Source organism: Rhynchophorus ferrugineus, unplaced genomic scaffold (genome assembly GCF_030347505.1).
Source record: "Rhynchophorus ferrugineus isolate W39M unplaced genomic scaffold, kcgeb_rfMv2 rfM1, whole genome shotgun sequence".
NCBI lineage: Eukaryota > Metazoa > Arthropoda > Insecta > Coleoptera > Curculionidae > Rhynchophorus > Rhynchophorus ferrugineus.
The window spans coordinates 71,183,433-71,202,327 of record NW_027472580.1 but is presented as its reverse complement, the minus strand read 5'-3'; the positions used below and the strand labels follow the sequence as shown (position 1 = coordinate 71,202,327).

The 18,895-nt window shown below is 33.4% G+C and overlaps 1 protein-coding gene across 1 annotated transcript in view; it reads right to left on the bottom strand.

Annotated features, from left to right (window-relative positions):
* LOC143189975 (uncharacterized) overlaps positions 1–14,561 on the bottom strand; it is a 563,901-nt gene extending 549,340 nt beyond the window's left edge. The window contains exon 1 of the mRNA XM_076394004.1: positions 14,375–14,561. Within this exon, the coding sequence (XP_076250119.1) occupies positions 14,375–14,435 (61 nt within the window). The 5' untranslated portion in view covers positions 14,436–14,561. The remainder of the gene's footprint in view (positions 1–14,374) is intronic.
* Between the last annotated feature and the right edge of the window lie 4,334 nt (positions 14,562–18,895).

The window sequence follows — 18,895 nt, the reverse complement described above, 5'->3', positions numbered from 1 at the left end:
CCTGCAATATATTTGCTCCATATATATTTGATTTTATATGCTATTCATAATAATCAAATACCAAATATCATATATGATACCCCGTTATTATATATCATGCATAGATATTATTTATGCCTATATATTAAGTATACTATACATAGTGTATTAAAGCCAGTAAGACGTATGCAAGTAAAGTAATGAATTATATCGCTCAAAGATATATCAATACCCTAAAATTATTTAAAAATTTATTTATGCATTAAAAATGCTGTTTATATATAAATTATTAAAATTTAGCAAACAAAGCTATATATATAGGGTTAAAAACTTTCCTTTCAGCTCTAAAAAGATCATTAATATAAATTTGCCTTATGCAACATTATTATGGCCCATTAAGCCTAATCCAGAATCTTTACGAAACTTGGAAAGCTTTGCATAGAACCAATTTACGAGTCTAAAACCTTTTCTGCTTAATTCAGTTTAACTTAAATTGTATTATATTTAGTTATTTTTAATATTTGACGACGTTTTTGTCTGGAGTAATTTAGTGTATAGTTGATGTAAATTAAGTTAAATGTTTTTTTATTTTCCATTTATAATTAAATAATATATTTTAATTAATATACAATTATATTTTAATAATAACTTGCGTGAATTATACATTATCACAACTTACCACTTGGTTACTTGGAAAATTTAATTTAAATAAAATGGTTCAATTGATTTAAGAAAGGTATATACTAAATTTCACAAATAATGTATGCAAAATTACTCAACTAAATAAATAATTAAAAAAAATAATAATATGTACTACTTATCATTTTGTCTAACAGATCAATCGAAACGTCTCCGGCCTGACACATACATGACGCTACTAGAATTAAATCCATATATTCTTTTAGTTAGTCCTAACGCTCAAAAAATGGGTGTATAAATTTGATAGCTGTTGGTTCATTAGTTTGTGAATTATAGCATTTTGTACTACTATGTATGTGTCTACAAATAGCATCTTTTGAATTGAATTTGTATGTAACTTTAATAGAACACAACCCTAATATTAAGCATTAAATTTTCATGCATTCCAAAAAAGATTGTTTAGTGACGACATCAATTATATCACTACGGCACTATTCAAAGCCAGCCCGATCATCACTAATAAATAAAATTAACAATTACAATTCCTATTTTGTCCCAATATAATGTTACTTTTGAACAATATAAATAAATTCTCATTTGTATATATGTGCTATTTTTGTATTGCTCTATTGTTAAAGTCTAGTTCTCTTCACCTTAAGATATTTCATGGCTGATCTGCTGAAAGATGCAGTATATACCCTTTTTTTAAATTATATTAAATTAACACCCTAATTAAACTCAAATCATATCAAATCACATCAAATTCATTAAAACTATGTATATTATATACTATGTGATATTGTTGTCTTCGTCTTATTATACTCTGTATATTCAGCCTCAAATACCGTTACTACACAACTTCGCACACACATTTGTTATAGAAACAGCAAACTCAATACCTTTATTTTATATGTGGGCACCTGGTTGCATAACAATAAGTGAGGACGTCGAATGCGTATGCTAGTCTGTTAAAACCCATCCAAAACCAACATTAGGTTTGAGATCAGCTATTCCGAACTTGAATATATTCACAGGTCACTCAACTTGAGCTGTTAAACGGGGTTCAATAAAATAACTAAAATTCTGTGAAAAGGTATAATAGCACTTAAAGAAGTTCAAGAAAATGTGTTTTTCTGATTAGTCAAACCTTTAAAACCTTCATATCAAATGATATACAAGGAGACATATACATTCTGACTTCTCATCTCTCAAAAAAGTCCTTCGGGCCGCTTTATCAAGTCACAGATATATTAGCCCTTACTTTTTTGGAAATAATCAAGCAATGACTCATACTGTAAATATGGAACTATAAATATATATCCGACATATAATTTCTTACTCGTACCTTTCACATGGCAAAACGCATCAAATAAGTAGCAAAAAAAGAGAGAGTTTTAATATTCGAGATCAGAATGTCTGCGGCCGATCATGAACAGTAGCCATATTTGTTAAGGAAGTTGCTTGATAGAAAGGGGACAAAGATTTTTTCACGCCTATTGATTCATATTGATGCATGTCTCTTATTCTACAATACGGATCAAATAGACTCTGCTTACCCTGGCAAAATATATTGATTCTTTTTAACTAGTTAATTAACTTTTTCTTAGCTATTAATCCATCTAAATAATGTGAAATTTGATAAGTGATATTATTTCCGATAGTTAATTTACTATAATAATAATATGATCGAATAGAGTTATGCAGAAAGCAAAACATTGGCTTTACTGTATTCATTTAAACGTTGTCAACAAAATGTGTTATAAATATTCTTTCGGTTTAAATTTAACACCATTAATTTAACTTGCAAAATGATTTAAACCTGTTTATATTGCATTCATTTAATTTTAAAAATGTATTTGTTATTGCCATTCGAACAAAATAATAATAACCTTCTTCGATAAGATTCTCAAGACTTATTTCAATCTTTCACGGAGAGATTATTGTATGTCACGTAGATTCGTTCAGCTAATTTGAGAAATCTTAGCACCGCCACCTCTACACTTTAGCCTTCCTTAAAAAGCGCCGGAATTCTCGAAGTATTCCCGAAGTGCCTTCAATTAAAAAACCGTTTTTATGCCCAAAAAGCCAAATCAATTATTCGACAAACCTCTCTTATTAAAGAAAAAATGTCTTTTATCGAAAAGCGAAAATTAATTATTTCGTCTTATTCTTGCGAACACACTAAATATATAATATATAGCAATATATGGGATATATGGAATGCTTTAAATAGGATTACATCAGAAAAGTCGGTCAGATTGGCGGAACTTTGTCCTGGGGACCAAAGGAAAAAGTCTTTCACTAAAACCTCTAAAAACTTCTGAAGGCCTAAGTCGCGATATCAGAATGCCAGCCCCTACAGAACCCGAATTATATATCAAAAAACATAATACATAACTGAGATTTAACCAACCCTAAAAATTGTAATATGTTGTATCTCAATGGTCTGAACCGTAGTGCCGAACCTCCTGCTTTTAACATTAGCAGAGAGAGAGAGCTTCGTCATTGAATGATGATTCTGCACAAACAGGGTCACATCCAAAAGGGAAACCTAAGTTTCAAAATGGCAAAAGACAATCTTTTGAAAAAGAACCAAACCTCAAGGATGAAGAAAGCAACTATCGTTCTTTTAAAGGAAGGTTCGGAACAAAAAGTTAGAAAAATCCGAATTCCTCGAGATCATGACCACCCTATATGGAATTCTAATAGTTTATCGACCAATAATGCACAAATTTTATACCCTTCTTCGCTCAATCATCGGAGTTCGCATAGGAGGTCAAACGGATATTATGTTCTAAATACACACCTAAAGTACTCCAAGAACAAATAGATACAATTCCATATCAAATTAATCCAAGGGAAACTCTTGTTAGTTTTGATGAAGTCTCCATTAATGAGAAATATGTGAAAAGATCAGAAAAAAAAATGCCAATCAATTTCCTCTCGTCCATAAAACACACATATCTCCAGTTCTAGGGAAATTTCTATTAGGCAGACCTCATGCCGTTTCCCTATATGTCCTATCAGAGTCAAGATCTTTCAAGATGGAAATTCTTGATAAAAAATCACTAGCTAACACTTTCCAATATTTTATAACTGGTTTAAATATAGGGACGACACATTTGTCATTCGTAGCCATAGAATGGACAAATTCAACTATTAAACTCAAACTTAACAAATCCCAACAAGATACCTTCTTTAGATAATAATATATATTTAACATCTCAGACGTGTCTTTCTTTGAAATTAATATAGCTTGATAGGCATTAAAAATATCCTCTGAATGAGCAATAAAATTGCATTGCCCTCTATTATAACACAAACAGATAAAACTATACAGATAACAGAAAAATAATTTCTGAGAGTGAAAGTCAGAATGTGAAATTCAGCAAATCAGATGAGAAGAAATTAGACACAATATACAGTGATACTATGAATTAATTAAATTTGATAACAAAATTATTATGATTAGACCTAGATCAAATAATCAAAATATAAAACTATCAACGACACCCTAATGATCTAATGCTAAGAAAAATACAATGCATTATTGTATAAGAGTATGGGGATATAAAATATTGTTTTGTAAAAATAATGATGTATTTACTGAGATTTCTTTCAACTTAAAAGTACGATAATCTATATCTAATGTACTGTAAATGTACAATAAGTTAATCAAAAGCTCGAGGTAGTTAATTCATTAATGGGATTTGTGGATCAGGAATAGCAGCGATTTAGTTTATTATATTTGGACATGTTTAGCAGAATTTCACTGCTTTCATATATAGTGGTGGCTTTTTCCTTTGGTTTTAACTATATTGTCTGAATTTGGTCTAAACGATTTTGGTCTTTCTAGACGGTAATTTTTATTTATATGGTTCTTGGAGTTCTTGTTAATTGTTCAAATATGTATAGTAATTTGAAAATTGTGTTTTTATAAAAAGATAAATCCCAAAAAGATTCCTTTTTTGGATAATAATATTTAACATTTCAGACGTGTCCTTCTTTGAAATTAGTATAACTTTATAGGCATAAATAAAAAGATCTTCTAAATGAGCAATAAAATCACATTAGACCTCTATTAGAACAGAAACAGATAAAACTATACAGGTAACAGAAATAGATTACGGAACATCAGCTAATTTTAGATAACAAATGCTACTCCAATTGGGAAGCCAGTAGCAACTGTTTGAGTCAGTTGCAATGTATCCATAGGATCCGAGTAGTTCAATTTTAAATTACTCTGATGTATGTATCCCGCTGAATTTTAGCAACATCATATGTTATATACTATAACTTTATACTTACATCATTAACTTCAAAGACACCAAAAAAAAGCATAGCGGGGTATACCTTGGTAAACTAGTCACATCTCCGAATAATCACCATAGTAATAGTTAACTTTAAAGTGTCTCGTAAAATGGAGGCAGTACACGCAATTGTTCTACTAAAGAAAACTCAATTTCATAATAAAGTTTTACCATTTAAAAATTGCTTGAAATATGTAATTTCTATGGTGATTTTTCATCAATGACTAAGTAATATAGAAAAGGTTAACTTGAATACAATATAAACAACATGTCCGATATAAAAAATTTTATTTTAAACTTTTATTTTAAATAATTTAGCCTTTAGCTGTTATCATCTTCTTAAACATATTATTTTAGTAAAGGTAACAAAATGTCTCTCGTTCTTTATAATTCTTTTATATTAAAGACATCTAATAATAAATCCAATTCATCCAAAAGAAAACCGGTCTATCGAATAAATTCCGTAGTTATTAAAAATATATTGAAAATATAGATAAAAATTTTTAAAAAAACAGCAATCGGCATTCTCCAGGAAAAAAAACAAGAATCTGAAGTCGGATCTTTTATGTACGGAATACATTATTTTATTGACTGAATATACTGCCAAATAGTTTACGTATAACTAATATTTATTTAAAATGATTATTGTGTAAAAATAATATTCTAATATTATTTTAATTAATTTGTAACTGCACAAAATGATGTAGATTCGGGAGATAATTGAAGAAAACATCGAAAAGAGCACACTCCCAAAAGCCATGATACGGGTTTCAATACGTTTACAATATTCAGCTATATATTGGTGGAAATGTGAAGTAATGTAAGCAACTGTTAAACAAACTAATCTAACACTTAAATTAGATAGTTTAGGCAGTTTCTATATGAAGCAACAGCCGGCTTGGAGAGCAGTGGTAAAGGCGACAAGACGTCCTACTGTTACGATAGTCACGAGTGCGAGTCCTGTTGGGGTATGGTTTTAAAATCTATATTTGTAATTGTTTAATATTTGTGGTTGTCCTAGGCAAGAGTGCAAAATCCGACAAAGAAAATGACCCCAGTCGCGCCAGCAGAGAGGCTGGGTAAGGCCGGATGTCTTCTATGATTTCTCGTGGTTCATCGCCCCGGTTTCATTGATTTTCAAGTTGGTCACTCGCCAGTCAGTAGACTTTATGCCAACGACCGTGGTACGGATCCCACATTAAGCTGTCCAGTCACTAAAAAAACCAAAACTTTCACAAATTACTTTCAGACAGTTTAGCAGCTGATGAACCAAAATGGTGGAAATGAAATGAGAAAAAAGACCCGTGAAAAATTTTAAAGGACAGCGATGGCGACCATACAAGTTTTCTATCGCCTGTTCTGACTGACGATGAAAAAAATATGTCCTATAATAATTCCGTGCGCAAAAATTCGTAGATTAACCCAAAAGAATCATCCACACCGACATCGAAGCCATATATTCATGAACATAAATCCTTGCTGCGTATATGATGGGTCTATCAAGAAGGTATGGTGAATAAAACGGTTACTAAAAACATAAAAACGAAATTAAAAAGTTACTGCAAGTCTACTGAGGTTAATTTAACAAATTAAATGGCATATTGTTGCAGCAGAGACCAACAATGACGAAGTAACAGACATAAAGTGATCCTCTTATATAACAACACTCTGTCATAGGTTAGAAAGGGTGTAAAGGAAAGTGCCCATACCAAGCATACTAACCAATATTTGTATTAATATAAATTAAAAACAATTGAAAAGTCCCCGGCCTACAATAGTATAACACATTTTTTTGACAAATTTTTTTTTTATTCAACAGCGACCCTCCAACTTTTCGATACCATTTTTGTAGTACGATTTGTTCATTACTTAAAAATACGCCTCAATTTCGACGATCACCTCTTCATTCGACGAAAATTTCTTCTCAGCGAGCATTCTTTTGAGATCTGAGAACAGGAAATAATCTCTGGGGGCCAGATCTGAAAAATACGGTGGACGGATGGATTTTTGCCATCGTTTTCACTGACTTATGACACAGTGCATTGTATTCGTGAAGCAGCACTTTCTTTTTCTTCAAATGCGGCCATTTTTCAGCGATTTTGTCCTTCAAACTTGATGGTCCTTCCTATTCCAACATAGTCAATGAAAATTATTACAGCCGACTGTTGCGTTTTCCCACACTTTGGAGCGGGTTTATCGTGTGCATTTCACTCGGATGGCTGTCGATTCGACTTCGGAGTGAAATGATGGAAACATGTTTCATCCATTGTCACATATCGACACAAAAACACTTACGCTTGTATAGGTTTATTACGCTAGATAGTCTTCAAACACTGCTCCGAATAATTAACTCGTCGTTGTTTTTGGTCAAAGATGAGCTCGCGCGGCTCTACTTTGTAGAGGTTTCCTCATACCGAAATATTCGTGAATAATATGATGAACGTATACATTGTTGATACAGGGTATACACAGCTGATATCTTTAGAGTGTCTGCTGTTTCATCCAAATTCAATTTACGGTCATTCAAAATTATTTTGTGGATTTTTTTAATGTTTTCGTCAATAACAACATCTTTTGGGCGTCCACTGCATTCACCGTCTTCGGTGCGCATTTCACCACGTGTAAACTAAGTATACCAGTCCTTGATGGTTGACTTTCCTGGGGCAATGTCCGGAAACTCGGCATCAAGGCAAGTTTTTGCTTCAACTGTATTTTATCCCTTCAAAAAGCAATATTTTAACAACACGCGAAATTTCTTTTTATCCATATTTTTCACAATAACAAAAATTGCTTCACTCAAAATGCTATAATTCAAACTAATGATCCGGCAGCTGTCAAATTTATACACGCATCTTTTGAGTGTTAGGGCTGACTAAAAAACTTATGGATTTATATCTAATAGCGCCATCTATGTGTCAGGCTGGGGACTTTTGAATTGACCTGTTATATATATATATATATATATATATATATATATATATATATATATATATATATATATATATAGAGAGAGAGAGGGTATAGAAATTGAGTTTTATATAAAAATAAAACTACATTTATACTAATTAACAAACCTATTAATTAGATAATAATAATTAGATATTAATAATTAATAAAATATTTACCAAATTGGTCAGGCCTAAACTAATATGACTATATAATTGCGGTCTATTGCTTTGCTATCAAGGAAATCATATAAACTGAAGGCGCAAGAGCAAATAGAATACAGACAATTTTATTGTTGGCTCAAATCCCACAAAAATAATGAAGCAGATTAACTCGACAATCTCTCTATCAATTAAGGCGGACCCCGGAGCCGATAGCAATGGGGATTCCTATTCCGTTCCTGCTTATTTTCGTTCTTTTGTGTTTCAATATGCGCTAATCCTGGCGCTATGTGAAGTTTTAATTGAACACATGCATCAAAAGTTTCATTAAATTCTCGTTAAAGTAAAAGCTGCATTTACTGGAAAGTTTTAAAGCTACTTTGAAATACACTCTCGTGATATTAAGTCTCCAATAAAAAATAATAGGATTTTTGACATTTAATGCAAATGGTTCCGAGAGCGGGCAATTTGTGGATATAAATATGTATAAATTTTGTAAAAAGATTTATAGATTTATTTAGTAGTATTTTTAAATTAAGTATGAATAAATGGATCCCTCTACTAATTTAATTAACATAAAATATTTGACTTACATTTGTAAAAGGATCATATTGATAATATTTGAAATATTTCTTAATAATATAAAATAACATGCATAATAATATGTGAGCATCTATTTCTTAATGAAGCAATTGATCAAGGTAAAATTTCTGAGTATTCATAAAAAAACATGAGGAAAACGATGGTTTTGATCTGTTGATGGTGCTGATGAAAGTCTTATTATAAAATACCATGTAATCATCTCAACCTCAAATACATATTTATTTTATACAAAAAAACTTTCTTAATTGATTGAAAACAGTGTACCATAATTACCACTTAAATTCTTTAAAAATATAAAAATATAATTGAAATTAATGAGAGCCACGCGTAAACACATAAATACATTTGATACAGCCAGATTATAGTTATATTGATTTAAAACTTCTAAGGAAAACCGGGAGGCCTATCAATTAATTTTTAAAGATTTAAAACAGATCACTATATATCACAGCATGTTCGGTACATTTGTAACCAATATTAAAACTTCATCAACACGCTTCATATCTCAGATGTGTCTTTCCGTTCGAAGTGAACAAAATATTATTTCAATGCATTAAAAATATCTGAATTTTTACCGAGTAAATGATCGTTATGGAATGTTTCACTTTGTGTGAATACTGGTTAGGGCGTTTTAAAAGTACCAAAATACGTTTAAAATTTATTGTGACACCGAAGGCAGAAAGCATTCTGGACATCCAAAAAAAATTGAAGAAAATAATTTGAAGGTACTACTCGATGAAACCATCAATCGGGATCGCTATCGACTGCGATGTATGCGTTTGAAATGAGCTCTACGCTAAACATAGGGAATATACAACATTCAACAAATATAAAACTTACCAATGACGAAAAAAATCAACAGTTATTCAAGGGAAACAGATTGAATAAAAAACATTGTACCGATTTTTCACAAAAAGTATTGAAATTACCAAAATCCTTTAAAACTAATTTATAGGCCTAATAATAATCCCTACAACGTGCTCAAACACTGACCTTGAACTAGACAAAGACACATCAATTAAACAAAAAAAAATCGACAAAATTCTAGTCTAAAAACGAAGAATTCTAAATGTCTAATGATCAAATTAACCCATTTTTTGGTCGATTTGTTACACGCATGAAAAATTTATCATTTACACAGTTTTGAAAATGACCAGGCTAGGTAAACCTACTCGAATAATATTAAGCTGAAAAAAGAGTAATTTATTTTTTTCCCATATAAATGATTCGAGTGATACTTGTTCATTTCGATATTACTATTATTATTTGTAAATGTCGGTCTTACTAATGAATATAGCGTAAGTAAGCCAATCGTTCAAAAGGTCCATGAATTTCTTAAATGTATGCAGGTAGGCCGCCATCTCGCGACATGGAAGAGAAATGATCCACAAAATACTTTTAAAGCATTTACACAATAGGACACCAAAAGAAGCTTAGTAGTTGGGTTCCACATAAATTAACCAGTACCCATTTGTTAATAGCCGCTAGAACGTAACTATTTTTCTATTGTTACAATAACATGTAAAAGTATTGAAATCGGAAGAAACTCCACAAACGATTGCAAAATTTTCAGCTAGATATTGGAAAGGAGTTATTCATCATTACCTGAAGCGTAAAGAAAGATAAAAGCAGACCTAGACACCAAAGCCTGTAAACCGATAACACATAGAACGCATATGAATTTTAGTGCTGTTGTTATATTTTAAGTATTTCTAATATAAACATATTAAATAGACTGTCCAAGACCACGGATAATTCTTTGGACTAACATTTGTAAAAGGATCATATTGATCAAATTTGAAATATTTCTTTTATTATAGTACTAGTACCTATGATTTAACACAAGATGTATGACTTCCTTTCAATAACATATTTCTACAATACAACTGCAAAAGATATTATAAATAAGAAAGAGGGTTAATTTAAGTAAGAATTATACGCCGTCCTATACCTTAATATAGTACCACAGCGTTAATAATATCTAAAATAAAATTAATGAAAATTTGCTACTTAGAAATCAAAAATATTCCATAAAAGGAATAAAGGAAATAAAAACGGAAAGCAATTGTTTTCGATAATTAAATAGAAACAAAAACACTACAATCTAATCAAATTTGTAATTAAATATATCTCAGCTTAACCTGTAAAACTGTGATGAATAATTCTTTTAGACATTACGCATAAGATAAGTTTGTTATTTAAAAAAATTGAACAATTATGAGAGGACATTATTCAATATTGTAAGAATCTATATGGAATTTCAACATACTTGTATTTCACAGACTAAAATAATTTATTATCGTTTAACTACTATAGAAAATGTTACCTAGAATTGTCGGAAAGTATGAAGGAATATATAAACATGAAGAATGGGTAAGGATCTCCCGAAGATTTATAAATAGAATTAGTAGTTTCATTCGATTTTTTTCAAATATATTTTAAAGTCTCTTTTTACCAACTATGGACTGGACCTACAGTTTAACGTGAGCTCCAAACCACGGTCCTCAGCTTACTGACTGGCGAGTGACTAACTTTAGAAAATCAACCCAAACAGAAAACTTCCGGTTTTACCCAGCCTGGTTACTGGCGTGACTGGGATCATTTTCTTTCTCAGACACTCTTGCCTAGGACAATCACAAATTTTAAACAATCACAAACATAAATTTACGACCATGCCCCAGCAGGATTCGAACCTACGGCTATCGCAATAGTAGGAGGATCATCCTATCGACTTTACCACTGTGCCACCAATTCGGCTCATTCGAATTAAAAAAAAAACCTTAGATATCTTAAAGGCTGTAAAGAACCATATTATAATACAAATTAAGTAGTAAGCAAATTAAGTCAATTAAGTTTTTGAAAGATTGTTGATTAAAAATCTTTAAAAATCCGAAGTCGGATAAAAATTATATCATTATATTGGAAAAAATATTGTCTCAATTCAATAAGTTAAACTCCTTAACACAAATGATAATGAGTATATTAAAAATTAATTGTATACTAGGACATACTTCTTTAAAAATTCTATTACCAATAGTAGCTTTATCTACGAATTATATATTTAATATTACTTTAAAATTATTTTCCTAAAAGTGTTCATAAATATTAAATATACAAGAAACTAATATAAGTAAAGCCTATTAAGAATATATATTGAATATACAAACGTGTAAAACAGAAGAATCAGTTTTATTGAAAAGTTTTTTGGGTTTAACATAACAATGCTATATTTTAACTGAACTAAAATATTTAAAATATCCTTTACGACCGATGAACTAAATTTATTTTCTTATATATTAACGATTTTTTTAATAACGTATATACAATGAAAAGTAGTTTAAATTTTCTACTCCAAACTCACTCCAATCACAAAGAGAAAAAATTAAATAATAATATAATAAATAAGAAAATATTTATATTATTTTAAAAAGGAAATGGTTGAAACCTTTTGAAATATTGGCGAGACTGCGAAATATTTCTAAATAAAATATTTTTCCATAATTCCATTGGAACTGGCCCTTTTCTTTGTAGGTATAACACGTGAAATATTGAATATTTATATTATTTAAAAAATAAAAGTGATCCAAATCATTTGAGTACTACTAAAACAACCATGTTTTGAAATCAACTTCATCGCAGCCGTCAAAAGAAAAAAATAAGATACGGACAACGAAGAGCAGTTTAAGTTTATAAAACAGTAAATATGTAAAATATTCGGGAAATATACACTTTTAGACCTAAATATAAAATTCCTAGATATGTATACCAAAAGTGCCTTATTCGTAAATTTTGGAATCAACTAATCGCCTTCACAAAAAGAAAAACTTTCCAAAATCCACTATAGCTATCTATATTTTATATAATTTTAACTAAGGTAATTATACATATTTATATTATTCAAAAACGAAAATAGGATCAAAACATTTAAGTAGCACTAAAACAACCACATTACCATATTAACCGCATTGGAAGAAAGTGTAAACTCGCAAAAAAAACGTTTAGACCAAAATACTAAATACCTAGAAATCATCCATCCCAACCAAAAAGACAAAAAATTAAATAATAATATAATAAATAAGAACATATTTATATTATCTAAAAAAGGAAATTGGCTCGAATTATTTAAGCATCACCAAAACAACCATATTACCGTATTTACCGCACCGAAAAGCAGCTTAATTTCCCAAAAAAGTCAAGTAAATTATTGGTGACATTGCGACATATTTGTAAATAGAGCAATTTTCCATAATTCCATTACAACCGGCCGTTTTATACATGGGTATAATAAGTGAAATAATGAATATTTATATTATTTAAAAAATAAAAGTGATCCAAATCATTTGAGTACTACTAAAACAGCCATGTTTTGAAATGAACTTCTTCGTAGCCGTCAAAAGAAAAAAATAAGATACGGACAACGAAGAGCGGTTTAAGTTTATAAAACAGTAAATATGTAAAATATTGGGGAAATATACACTTTTAGACCTAAATATAAAATTCCTGGATATGTATACCAAAAGTGCTTTATTCGTAATTTTTGGAATCAACTAATCGCATTCACAAAAAGAAAAACTTTCCAAAGTCCGCTACAGCTATCTATATTTTATATAATTTTAACTAAGGTAATTATATATATTTATATTATTCAAAAACGAAAATAGGATCAAAACATTTAAGTATCACTAAAACAACCACATTACCATATTAACCGCATTGGAAGGAAGTGTAAACTCGCAAAAAATTTTTAGACCAAAATACTAAATATCTAGAGATTTATACATATTACAAGAACATATTTATATTATGTAAAAAAGGAAATTCGCTCAAATCATTTAAGCATCACTAAAACAACCATATTACCGTATTTACCGCACTGAAAGGCAGCTTAATTTCCCAAAAAGTCAAGTAAATTATTGGTGACATTGCGATATATTTGTAAATAGAGCAATTTTCCATAATTCCATTACAACCGCCCGTTTTATATATAGGTATAATAAGTGAAATAATGAATATTTATATTATTTAAAAAACAGAAGTGATCCAAATCATTTGAGTACTACTAAAACAGCCATGTTTTGATCAACTTCATCGCCGCCGTCAAAAGAAAAAAATAAGATATGGACAATGAAGAGCAGTTTAAGTTTATAAAAGAGTAAATATGTAAAATATTGGGGAAATATACACTTTTAGTCCTAAATATAAAATTCTTCTTTCCAAAATCCGCTATAGCAATATATATTTTATATAATTTTAACTAAGGTAATTATACATATTGATATTATTCAAAAACGAAAAGAGGATAAAAACATTTAAGTATCACTAAAACAACCAGATTACCATATTAACCGCATTGGAAGGAAGTGTAAACTCGCAAAAAATTTTTAGACCAAAATACTAAATACCTAGAGATTTATACATATTACAAGAACATATTTATATCATGTAAAAAAGGAAATTGGCTCAAATCATTTAAACATCACTAAAACAACCATATTACCGTATTTACCGCACTGAAAAGCAGCTTAATTTCCCAAAAAAGTCAAGTAAATTATTGGTGACATTGCGACATATTTGTAAATAGAGCAATTTTCCATAATTCCATTGCAACCGGCCGTTTTATATATAGGTATAATAAGTGAAATAATGAATATTTATATTATTTAAAGAAGGAAATTGGCTCAAACCGTTGGAGCACCACCAAAACACCCCTACTAATGAATTTCGGGATTAACTTACCGCATACGCCGAACGGGACCACGGCAAAAACAATAATTCCTAACGCGAACACGCACTTCATGGTCCTTCACTGGCGTGCAACTGTCAGACGAACTCTACCAACCGTGAGATGGGAAACTTTTGCGTCGCGCTGGACGTGATGAGAGGAGGTTTTTCCGGAACGTGGATCAGGCGCCGCCTTCTTTGGCCGACGGTATGCGGAAAACTGCTGCCGATGCCGATGCTGTTAATCCAACAGGTGTCCGTACAGTCTCCGACCCCACCAACGCCAGACGCAGTATTCAGTCCGTCGCAGAACTTCTCCAGCGTTATAAATTGGATTTGGTTTTTTTTGCCCAATTCGCGAATATGTTTCGGTTATTTTTGTAATGTAAATATCAACAGTCCTTCTCCTAAAAACCTGCAAATAAACTGGTTAAACGAGTTAAATGTAGCTCTGCTAGATACTTATTTTTAACAAAGCCTGCAAATAATTTAATATTCATAAAGAAAATTTATATTTTTTTTATTTTATATCTTAACAGGTCAATTCAAAAGTCCCCGACCTACCATAGTAAAACATATTTTTTGGCATAATTAGTTTTTTTTATTCAACATAATTCCCTTCAAGGGTGATATACTGATTATAGCGACCATCCAACTTTTTGATACCATTTTTGTAGTACAATTTGTCCTTTGCTGCAAAATCGGCCTCAGTTTCGTCGATCACCTCTTCATTGAACGATAATTTCTTTCCAGCGAGCATTCTCTTGAGATCTGAGAACAGGAAAAAATCGCTAGTGTCCAGATCTGGAGAATACGGTGAATGAGGAAGCAATTTGAAATCTAATTCATGGATTTTTGCCATCGTTTTCACTGACTTGTGACACGGTGTATTGTCTTGGTGACGCAGCACTTTTTTTTAATGTGGCCGGTTTTCCACGATCATCCTTCAAACGGTCCAATAACTCTATGTAATAGTCGCTGTTGATGGTCCTTCCTTTTTCAATGAAAATTATTCCATGCGCATCCCAAAATACAGACGCCATAACCTTGCCAGCCGACTATTGCGTTTTCGCACGATTTGAATCAGGTTCATCGTATGCAGTCTACTCGGATAACTGTCGATTGGACTTCGGAGTGTAATGATATAGCCATATTTCATCTATTGTTACATATTGACGCAAAAACTCGGGTTTATTATGCCTGATCATCTTCAAACACTGGTCCGAATCATCAATTCATCGTTGTTTTTGGTCAAAAGTGCGCTCGCGCGGCATCCACCTTGCACAGAGCTTTCTCATACCTAAATATTCGTGAACGATATCATGTACACGTTCAGTTAATATCTTTCTGAGTGTGTCTCAATCTCATAATTTCATTCAGTTTCAATTTACGGTAATTTAAAATCATTTTCTGGATTTTTTTTTATATTTTCTTCGGTAACAATTTCTTTTGAGGACTGCGTTCATCATCTTCAGTGCTCATGCATAGTAGCGCCATCTATGTGTCAGACCGGGGACTTTTCAATTGACCTGTTATATATAAAATTCTCATGTTCGTTCCCATACTCCTCCGAAACGGCTTGACCGATTCTTATTAAAATTATTATGCATATTCGGTAGGTCTGAAAATCGGCTACTATCTATTTTTCAAACCTCTAAGTGATAAGGGGTGTCTACCCCAAATTTTTTTGTTTTGGATAAAAAAATTTTATTATGTGGCATTCAAAAATACATACGACCCTAAATTTTCACTTTTATATAACTTTCCCAGCATAGTTTTTGAACTCACTGAATTTGCTAGGCATACCACCGCATAACTTTGAAGCTGCACAATTGAAGGTTGGATCTCCAATTATTTTGCTTAGTAATTTGAACCCGCCACGGCTGTGCAACGGTACACAATTAGTAGTTCCGTGCTAGCTCTCGAAGAGAATGATCGTAATAAATCGAAACGTCCACCGAACCTACCTGCGCTTCCGAGAATTACCCGAAACTTTCCTTAAGACGGTCGACCCGTTATCACGTTTCCACCAGTGCCTACGTTCAAAAAAAAAACGAAAAAGCGTTTGTAAGCGCCGAAAAGGCGCATTTACAGACAAGGCAATGGCGTCATGTACGTCAGAGCCGACGTCGCCTCCTGAGCATAATCCCAGTGTTCCAAATTCAAATGGACCATCTTTAGAAGACAGCCGAGAAGTGCTTATAATAGAATTAATAAAACAGAACGAAGACCTGCGAAAGCAGATAGCTGACGTTAAAACGTTCGCAAAAGCCCAAACAGACGCCCTGAACAAACAGACGGAAAAGCTGGAAAAGAGCGAAAAGGCTTCCGAAGATCTCAAGGAAGAAATCAAAATTCTCACAGCTACGATAACACAATTCATGAATTATCAAAAAGATGCCATGGAAGTAAAGATTCCGGCTGCCATAGAAACCCAGACCCAAACACCAGCTAAACCGGCACAACAGTCAGACCAAACTGAAGACTCAGACGACGGTTTCACCTTGGTGGGAAAAAGGAAAAGAGGGCCCGTCACTCCACCTCAGGAAAGCCAGCTGCCGAAGGCCGGCAACAAGGGAAAACAGGCTCCCAAATCACAAGCCAAGCCGGCCACTAAATCTACCCAATCGATAGCCAAGGCTAACGTACAGCCTTCGATCACAAAATTTGCCACCAGACAAGTGCAAAACAAGCCGACCACCAAGACGGCCCCACAGCCAGTACCGAAACAAGATACCACAAGACCAACCCAGCCTGCGCAGGTAAGTAGCCAGGCCACTAAACAAGTCTTAACCTCCACAGCAAAAACAGTGCCAACCGTTTCGGCGACTGTTTCTCAAAGTCCCCCAAAGGAAAAAATTCCGCCTATAGTGCTCCGTGACAAGAAGAGGTTCATGGAGCTCATTAGAATTACTAAGGCACAATCAATAGACATTATAACCCGAAACAAAAAGGAGGGCATTTTCTTATTCGTCGCCACAAGCGACAATTACCGTAAACTCACTACCCTGCTCGAGGAAAGGAATTACCCTTACCATTCCTTGTCATCCGGAGGAGAGAGCATTCCGGGTAATAATAAAAAACATCCCAGAATCACTCTGCATTGACGAAGTACGTGAACTTCTCTTTGATCAAGGCTTCCACCTCAAATTTGTGCAAAGATGGAAATTAAAATCCGGGATGGAACTACCAATTGTTCAGGTAGTTGTCCCTAGAGAAGAGCGACAGATTATATATATGACCAAACTCGGCGTCATCACAGTGAAGGTCGAGGTCCAGAGGGGAAACGGCAAGCCAGTGCAGTGCTTCAAATACCAGCTTTTCGGGCACTCCAGCTCATATTGCCGAGCCCCCCCACGGTGCGTCAAATGTGCCGGGCATCACGACACTAGATCCTGTACCAAAATCCCAGAAGCACCTCCAAAGTGCAGCAAGTGCGGTGAAATTCATACCGCAAACTTCAGCGATTGCAGCTGCCGTCCTGCTCCAAGAAAACCAAAAATTCCGACCGAAACCAGGCCTCCACAAGGTTCTGCATGGAGTAACCAAGGTGGCAGGAAGCTAGCCCAAAAATTAGCCAGCGCCACCCAGCCTGCTCCAACTCAAACTCCTGCTCCAACCAATACACCGGACCATAACTCCACAATGCAGGCGTTTACTGACCCGCAGGCTTTCCTGCAAGTGATCGCCCTGGCTCACCAACTTGCTCGTCTTTTTCCAAATGTCGCCGCCTAAGCGGCAACACTTACCTGTCTCTATAACTTCCAGCAGCCTTTTAACTCTTCGAAATGGCTGTTCCGAAATCTCTTATACTGATGACATGGAATGCAAATAGCTTACGCGGAAATCAAGCGGAATTGGAAGACGTCATGACATTCTATGACGTCGACATCGTGCTCATCCAGGAAACTTTCCTGAAATCTTCGCATCGTCTCTCTTTCGAACACTTTTTTGTCTACAGAAACGATAGAACTCCGGGTCGAGGCGGTGGAACCGCCATTCTCGTCAGAAAAGGAATCAAACACGAGCTCCTTCCATCGTTATCAGTAAAGAACTTCGAAACAACCTCCATTAAAATCGATATCCAAGAACGTCCCTTCGTGATTACATCCCTGTACAGGAAATCTTCTGCATTCAACTATGCCGAATACCGATCACTCGTCGAAGGAAAATTTCCGAAAATAATAGGTGGCGACTTCAACGCCCACCACCCCACTTGGGGGTGTTCCAGAGCGAATCCCGCAGGTAACGGCATCGTAGCTCTAAGTGCAGATCTGGGCTACGGTCTTGCCTTGCCAGATGAACCCACCCATCACCCTAGTACAGTCTCTCAAGGCGCAGCAAGAATCCTTGATTTCTTTATTCTTCAAGAGGTAAATCGCGATTCCGAAGTTCGAGTCCTTGACGAACTAGACTCTGATCATCGTCCGGTCCTTCTCAAACTCGGAAACTGCGCCACCACTCAAGCCCCACTAACAAGATTCAGGAGAAAAACCGACTGGAAAAACTACCAATCTCTTCTCCTGAAATCCGATC